The sequence below is a fragment of the Haliotis rufescens genome, unplaced genomic scaffold (genome assembly GCF_023055435.1).
Source record: "Haliotis rufescens isolate VD_foot unplaced genomic scaffold, xgHalRufe1.0.p SCAF_31, whole genome shotgun sequence".
Classification (NCBI taxonomy): domain Eukaryota; kingdom Metazoa; phylum Mollusca; class Gastropoda; order Lepetellida; family Haliotidae; genus Haliotis; species Haliotis rufescens.
The window spans coordinates 4380642-4389331 of record NW_025964013.1 but is presented as its reverse complement, the minus strand read 5'-3'; the positions used below and the strand labels follow the sequence as shown (position 1 = coordinate 4389331).

Here is an 8690-nt window from a genome sequence, read left to right as displayed (position 1 = left end):
TTCATACTTGAAGTGGCTCCTGTCAGTCATTGTAATAAAAAAGATGGTTCAGTGTATTGTATACAAACATTTTTCTGAAGTAAGACTCTTTATTACAAAGTGTAAACATAATTTGTATGTTAGTCATTATAAGAAATGATTACCCTGACACATGGTGTGATATATGATACACAAGGGATGGAGATTATGATAAACAAAATATGATATTTACAAGAATCAGGAGATAAATATACCAGTACATCACAAACAGTATATTGTTCACCTAAAGCCAATGGTTATGCTCCGAAAGGATAATTGTGTACATCATTTGTTTTTCCAAATCAGTGTGTTCGTGATACTGAGAATGATTGAACTGACAACCTTGTGTTTTTTCTTGTCACTGTATATATCAAAATGAAATGACAGAATATGACTGATTACATTTTAACCTCAGATTTATGTTTTTCAACTGTACAATGACTCCTATCTGCCACTTGGGAGCTAACCAGCATCATCTTCCCGAGGCAAGGTAGTTAACTGACTTTAAAAGTCCAGTTTCCACCCTTGCTGAACTAGGCTGGAATTCCTGGGCTCGATCGTAGCGCCACCAGTGGCTATTACGAGTTATGTCCTTTCTATGCCTCTCCTATTGACCAATCAGATTCAACCTCTCGTATCACTTGCATTTGTTTCAAACAAAACGGTGGCGCCCAGTCAAGACGATCTGATCGATAATCAAGATCTATATTGTGATAAAACGAGTCTTACATCGCGAAGTGCATCGAATCATGTGAGCACCTTGATTAAAAACATGAAAAGATTTAGAAAATATCTGTTGACAACGAGTTAGCGGTGCACATGCTTTGCAAATCCTGCAGTCAACCGAAATCTGCATGACACTCTACGAACCGGATTTCGATTTCGGTGCGCGATTTTGATTGGACTATGCATAGACTCGTTAGTCCAGCCAAAATGTAACTCCATAATACCAGCGTGGTTCGGCAAGGGTGGAAACTGGACTTTTATAGACAGTTAACTCACTTGCGTCGGGAAGATGACCAGCATAAGCAGAGTAACCTGTTCAGGGAGGGTCTTGATGGGGTATACTGTCGCGCGTAAACCAACTGAAACACCTATTTTAACATGGCAAGTCAACATCGTAATCGTGCTGAATTAGGGTAAAAGTTACATATAACAAGATCCAACCACAGGACACATACTTATGTTTGGAAAACACAAACTGCAGTAATGAACGCACAGCAGAACCAGCTGTCCCCATGTTTCCCTACAGACTGATGCATGGAGATGATATGGCTTTTTAGATTCAACTTGACAACCTGTCATCTGTTTGAGTGGTTGTTTTGACTGACTAATCTTAAATAAATACTGACTACTGACTAAAGCCCTCAAATTTACTGACTACTGGTATGTAAACACCCCCCATCAAGACCCTCACCAGAAGGAAATCACAACAGGAACAGTATTGTTGGTCCATGAGATAGGAAGGTCTGGTGACAACGACTGAATCGACTTGCACACAACACCAACCACTGTTATATGTCTGTGTTGGAGGGTTCAGTCATGAATTGCTGAGATCGCTTGGGGTAGGAGGCCTTTTGTAAACCTGCCCCAGATTGCAGGAAAATAAAAGGATATTAGCTTAAAGGGCAAGTTCACACGGAAATGAACCTATTTTTCTTGTACTTTTCCACATTAAAAGTGTTAACCTAGAAGTGTCATAGACAAAAATATAAAAATATCACAATTAATTAACATATTTTTCGCATTAAAACGATTTATATTTTTCACATTTACCAAGTGTCCTATTTCCACCAAAAACACCATGGCTTATGCCCCTTGCAATATGACGTCATTGGTGCCAATTGATAAACATTATGACGTCATCATGCTTTGTTAGAGCCGCTTCACGTGGTGTAGGTCTGGGTGTGTGATTCTAGCGTCTCATATGCCAGCCAGCATGGTGTTATGCTGAGTCACCACTGCGCCGGAGTGTGTCGTAGGCCATGTTGTTTTACCGCAAACTGGTACTTGATATCTTTTGCGTTGAGAATAGACAGGGACCCAGTTGAATTGGCACCAATTACGTCATAATCTAAGGGGGATAACTCAGGCCTGTTTAGCTCGAAAAACGAAGGCCTCATAACGGCATATCATTTTCACACTATTGTGAGCTTCCTACTTTCACTGTGAAAAAAATGAGTGTATATTTTCAAACACAGATACTAATTAATTCTAAAATTGCGTTTTGTTTAGAAAAAGAAAGAAAGTGATTTTTGCGTGTACACTTCCCCTTTTAACAAGGTTGCTGCTAATGCTAGACAGATCTGTGGAATGGGAGGGATTGTCAGTAGATGTAGATTGTCAGTAGATGTAGGTTGTCAGTAGGTGTAGATTGTCAGTCGGTTGTCAGTAGATGTAGATTGTCAGGAGATGTAGATTGTCAGTAGATGTAGATTGTCAGTAGATGTAGATTGTTAGTCGGTTGTCAGTAGATGTAGATTGTCAGGAGATGTAGATTGTCAGTAGATGTAGATTGTCAGGAGGTGTAGATTGTCAGGAGATGTAGATTGTCAGTCGATGTAGATTGTCAGTAGATGTAGATGGTCAGTAGATGTAGATTGTCAGTCGATGTAGATTGTCAGTAGATTTAGATTGTCAGTAGATGTAGATTGTCAGTAGGTGTTGGGACACGTGACAACACTCGGGGCCACATGGTGACTTGCAGTGTGTAGATGAGCGGGTCAGGCCGATCTCGTGACAACGGAGGCAAGATGTGTAAATGAGAAGAGGTCGATCTTGTGATGAGGAATTAGGCAAAGCAGTGAGCAGATGAGCAGGTCAAGCTGATCTCGTGACATGGAGGACCGCAGCGAAGCAGGTCCCCAGAAGGAGAAGTGAGGCACTCAGTTGTTGCCCTCCAGCCCTTATTTCACTTGTGATCCGGTTATATCGAACTTGGCCACCTAGAAAAAAGCAGATATATGAGCAAACGTATTAGACAGCGTAAACCTCGCATGTGCAGCTGTGACTATCTACTCCCAGGGAAACTGCTGGGAAAACACCTGCGAGCTAATTATGGAACATGTTTAACCAATGACATAACCTCTCATATATTTTCATATACAGCAAGTTTTAAGGAATAAGAATTTAAGAAAACCTGGATGTAAAGTTACATTATAAACCATCAATTGAAATGAATTCGCTTTGCAAAGTCGCACCCCTTGATGAAACCTATGCAATATGCAATTTCATTAACACCAAGTATTAAGGAATTGGATATTGAGAAAACCTGGATGTAAAGTTACATTGTAAACCATCAATTGAAATGAATTCGCTTTGCAAAGTCGCACCCCTTGATGAAACCTATGCAATATGCAATTTCATTAACAGCAAGTTTTAAGGAATTGGATATTGAGAAAACCTGGATGTAAACCATTAATTGAAATGAATTCGCTTTGTAAGGTCGCACCCCTTGATGAAACCTATGGTCATGGGTTCAATTCCCCTGTTCACCCCGATTGTTTCTAGGTTTGTCCACTCCATACCCGAAACCATTTACCATTTAGTCCAGTACTGAGAGTGGCAGCTCACCAAGAGTGAAGTATACGGTGGGGCTCTTCTTGCCGTCCCCCCCGAAGCTGAAGCCCATCATCCTGAGGTTGTAGATGATGCCCTTCTCCACGTGGGGGATGACTGCGCTGTCCACCTTGCCCACAATCACGCTCTTGGCCGACCTGAGGTCGTCCCCAGTCTCCCAGTAGATGAGCTGCAACACCGACAACGTATTACAACAACGTCAATCACCACAGTTACTCCCCTTGGCTTTTTTACAAGAACGTGTGTTTACCCAGCCACAGAAACTAACCAATTTAATCCACTGGTCCTTATAACGATAACCAATGTCAAAACCTAAAAAATGACAAATTTCCACTTGTCCTTATGATACCCTAACTATTTTGCAGTTTGGCAGGGACAATAGGATGAGTGCCAATTTCATATGCTGTGATTTATGTGGTGGTGGGTGTGGGTGTAGGTGGTATATTGTACTGGTGAAGCTGGGTAGAGGTCAGGTGGCATAGGGAAGTGGTGAAGTGGGGTAATGTGGTGTATTGTACTGGTGAAGCTGGGTAGAGGTCAGGTGGCATAGGGAAGTGGTGTAATGTGGTGTATTGTACTGGTGAAGCTGGGTAGAGGTCAGGTGGCATAGGGAAGTGGGGTAATGTGGTGTATTGTACTGGTGAAGCTGGGTAGAGGTCAGGTGGCATAGGGAAGTTGTGAAGTGGGGTAATGTGGTGTATTGTACTGGTGAAGCTGGGTAGAGGTCAGGTGGCATAGGGAAGTGGGGTAATGTGGTGTATTGTACTGGTGAAGCTGGGTAGAGGTCAGGTGGCACAGGGAAGTGGTGTAATGTGGTGTATTGTACTGGTGAAGCTGGGTAGAGGTCAGGTGGCATAGGGAAGTGGTGCAATGTGGTGTATTGTACTGGTGAAGCTGGGTAGAGGTCAGGTGGCACAGGGAAGTGGTGAAGTGGTGTAATGTGGTGTAATGTACTGGTGAAGCTGGGTAGAGGTCAGGTGGCATAGGGAAGTGGGGTAATGTGGTGTATTGTACTGGTGAAGCTGGGTAGAGGTCAGGTGGCATAGGGAAGTGGTGTAATGTGGTGTATTGTACTGGTGAAGCTGGGTAGAGGTCAGGTGGCATAGGGAAGTGGTGAAGTGGGGTAATGTCGTGTATTGTACTGGTGAAGCTGGGTGGAGGTCAGGTGGCATAGGGAAGTGGTGTAATGTGGTGTATTGTACTGGTGAAGCTGGGTAGAGGTCAGGTGGCATAGGGAAGTGGTGTAATGTGGTGTATTGTACTGGTGAAGCTGGGTAGAGGTCAGGTGGCATAGGGAAGTGGGGTAATGTGGTGTATTGTACTGGTGAAGCTGGGTAGAGGTCAGATGGCACAGGGAAGTGGTGTAATGTGGTGTATTGTACTGGTGAAGCTGGGTAGAGGTCAGGTGGCATAGGGAAGTGGTGTAATGTGGTGTATTGTACTGGTGAAGCTGGGTAGAGGTCAGGTGGCATAGGGAAGTGGGGTAATGTGGTGTATTGTACTGGTGAAGCTGGGTAGAGGTCAGATGGCACAGGGAAGTGGTGTAATGTGGTGTATTGTACTGGTGAAGCTGGGTAGAGGTCAGGTGGCATAGGGAAGTGGTGTAATGTGGTGTATTGTACTGGTGAAGCTGGGTGGAGGTCAGGTGGCATAGGGAAGTGGTGTAATGTGGTGTATTGTACTGGTGAAGCTGGGTAGAGGTCAGGTGGCATAGGGAAGTGGTGAAGTGGGGTAATGTCGTGTATTGTACTGGTGAAGCTGGGTGGAGGTCAGGTGGCATAGGGAAGTGGTGTAATGTGGTGTATTGTACTGGTGAAGCTGGGTAGAGGTCAGGTGGCATAGGGAAGTGGTGTAATGTGGTGTATTGTACTGGTGAAGCTGGGTAGAGGTCAGGTGGCATAGGGAAGTGGGGTAATGTGGTGTATTGTACTGGTGAAGCTGGGTAGAGGTCAGATGGCACAGGGAAGTGGTGTAATGTGGTGTATTGTACTGGTGAAGCTGGGTAGAGGTCAGGTGGCATAGGGAAGTGGTGTAATGTGGTGTATTGTACTGGTGAAGCTGGGTGGAGGTCAGGTGGCATAGGGAAGTGGTGTAATGTGGTGTATTGTACTGGTGAAGCTGGGTGGAGGTCAGGTGGCACAGGGAAGTGGTGTAATGTGGTGTATTGTACTGGTGAAGCTGGGTAGAGGTCAGGTGGCATAGGGAAGTGGTGTAATGTGGTGTATTGTACTGGTGAAGCTGGGTGGAGGTCAGGTGGCATAGGGAAGTGGTGTAATGTGGTGTATTGTACTGGTGAAGCTGGGTGGAGGTCAGGTGGCATAGGGAAGTGGGGTAATGTGGTGTATTGTACTGGTGAAGCTGGGTAGAGGTCAGGTGGCATAGGGAAGTGGGGTAATGTCGTGTATTGTACTGGTGAAGCTGGGTAGAGGTCAGGTGGCACAGGGAAGTGGTGTAATGTGGTGTATTGTACTGGTGAAGCTGGGTAGAGGTCAGGTGGCATAGGGAAGTGGTGTAATGTGGTGTATTGTACTGGTAAAGCTGGGTAGAGGTCAGGTGGCATAGGGAAGTGGGGTAATGTGGTGTATTGTACTGGTGAAGCTGGGTAGAGGTCAGGTGGCACAGGGAAGTGGTGTAATGTGGTGTATTGTACTGGTGAAGCTGGGTAGAGGTCAGGTGGCATAGGGAAGTGGGGTAATGTGGTGTATTGTACTGGTGAAGCTGGGTGGAGGTGAGGTGGCACAGGGAAGTGGTGTAATGTGGTGTATTGTACTGGTGAAGCTGGGTGGAGGTCAGGTGGCACAGGGAAGTGGTGAAGTGGGGTAATGTGGTGTATTGGGATATATATGGTAGTTTGATGGGGTAATAGTGAAATGTTGGTACCTGGGCAGTGTATATTGAGGTAGTGGTATAGAGTTGGGTAGGGGTTTGGTTTGGTGTATTGTGTCTTAGTGTCTGCTTGCCTGTGCCTGCCTGTGTACATGTGCCTGTGGGTGTGTGGGTGTGGGTGTTTCTGCATGAGTGCCAGTGTGTGCCTGTATGTACGTGTGTGTGCGTGCGTGTGTGTGTGTGTTTAATTAGGGTAGTGTACCCCTGCTGACCTTGTATCCTCGGATCGACTCCTCGTCCTGTGTGTACGTGTGCGTGCGTGTTTGTGTTTGTGTGCGCTAGCGCGTGTGCGTGCGTGTGTGTGTGTTTAATAAGGGTAGTGTACCCCTGCTGACCTTGTATCCTCGGATCGACTCCTCGTCCTGTGTGTACGTGTGTGCGCGTGTGTGTGTGCGCGTGTGTGTGTGTGTTTAATTAGGGTAGTGTACCCCTGCTGACCTTGTATCCTCGGATCGACTCCTCGTCCTGTGTCGTGCTGACTCCCCTCCACGTCACGTACACGCTGTCGGGGCCGTCACTGTTGACCGTCACGTACTCCGGGTACAGGATCGGACCTGGCACACAATATACCAACTAAACAACACCCAACGCAGCATGTAAACAACTGAACAACGTTTTGGACACGAGTTACGTCAGGCAATCTATCTGTGTACTCGACATGTTTATGTAGGTCTACACTCAACTTGGACATCTAGAGGACCAATATCGCGAAATGCGATGCCAAACAGCTTCGTCACCAATCCAAGTGCCTGAACTAAATACACGCATCAGCAAACCCGGGTCCCTTTCTAATCTCTTACTGGTGAAGTGAAATTGGGTTTAACGTCGCGTCCAAGATGATCGCACTTATATAGCGACTGTGTGTGTGTGTGTGTGTGTGTGTGTGTGGCGCTGCTTGTGCTGATTTATAGTGCTAGCTCACCGAGATACCATGCGGCATTGTAACATAATACCCCACTCAGACACAGTATACTGACTCCGAGCCGACCAGTCCTTATCTTAGCCCCTTAATGCCGAGCGCCAGACAGGGTATCAACAAGTACCATCTTTTAACGTCTTTTGGTATGACGCGGCCTGTGATTGAACCCCGGACCTTCCGCTCTCCAGGCGGACGCTCCACCACCAGACCACGGAGGCGGTCTAATTTCTTATAGACCACTGGGGCCATCGTCATGACCGAGCGCCTATGAGTTGGGAGTACCATGTACAGGATGAGTTACACTAACTTCATAAGGCGAACTACGTACCTTGATAGAAAGTTGAGACCCACCAGTTCTCACTCTTCGGGCCGAGTCCGGCGCCGTTAAAGACGTTGACGTTGCACCAATAGTCAGTGTTCCCTACCAGACCAATGATCCTGCCTTGTGACCTTTGCCCATAATGGCGGACAAACCGTGCGTCGTTGTATGACTCCCCGTCCAGCCAGTAGTTGATCTGGCAGCAGGGAAGTGGTCATGTTAGGGACCCAGCTACGTCACTACAGTACCCCGATATTCTCTTTCAGTTTAAATCCTCCTTGGGGCACTTATTGCATTTTCCTGGCTCAAGAAAATCTACACATGACATAGTTGTAACCATTTTCCCTAATAAAAAATGTTACCACAAAAAAAACATCGTTTTTGTATGATATACGACCACCCTTACGGGGCCTCACCCTTCACGGCGCGTCACGCCAGGGGAAGCAACTCTCACCCAAATCACTTTCCTTATGTCATCTGACTGAGACAGACGTGGCTGTTTTTCAAGAGACAAAAGAGTATCAAAGATTATCGTTCGACAAGAACCATGACTGACCAAACTGTATGTATGGTACATTTCTTTCATTGCAAAGGCGTAATACCTCGCATTGTAAAGTTATAGAGTTGTAATTATACGCCACGTGTACGGTACCTTTGAATTCAAATGGCCGTAATGGCGTCCATATTGTGGTTCCACGGTCTGATACATGTAACACCAAGGCCATTAAAAACGGCTTGGGGTTTTGTTATATTAAACAGCATTGGTCTACAATTTTTTCCTCTACATAAACCCAAGGTAGTGTGTTAATTATTAACTACACTTACCTTTTTTACAGGGTTTTTACACCTTCGCGCGTAATACGCCCCCTTTGGTGTTATAATTATACTACGACATTGGCTATTAGTATCGCGTTACAAATCGCATTATGCCTTTGCTTCTAGTTTCACAATTGATGCACGTATCTTTCC

At 45.6% G+C, this 8690-nt stretch overlaps 1 protein-coding gene across 1 annotated transcript in view; it reads right to left on the bottom strand.

Moving 5' to 3' along the window:
• Positions 1–2493: 2493 nt before the first annotated feature.
• Positions 2494–8690, bottom strand: part of LOC124122563 (contactin-5-like) — a 43158-nt gene continuing 36961 nt past the window's right edge. The window contains exons 23-26 of the mRNA XM_048380587.1: positions 7731–7917; positions 6922–7037; positions 3592–3766; positions 2494–2963 (exon numbers count right to left, since the gene is read on the bottom strand). Coding sequence (XP_048236544.1) covers positions 2839–2963; positions 3592–3766; positions 6922–7037; positions 7731–7917 — 603 coding nt within the window. The 3' untranslated portion in view covers positions 2494–2838. The remainder of the gene's footprint in view (positions 2964–3591; positions 3767–6921; positions 7038–7730; positions 7918–8690) is intronic.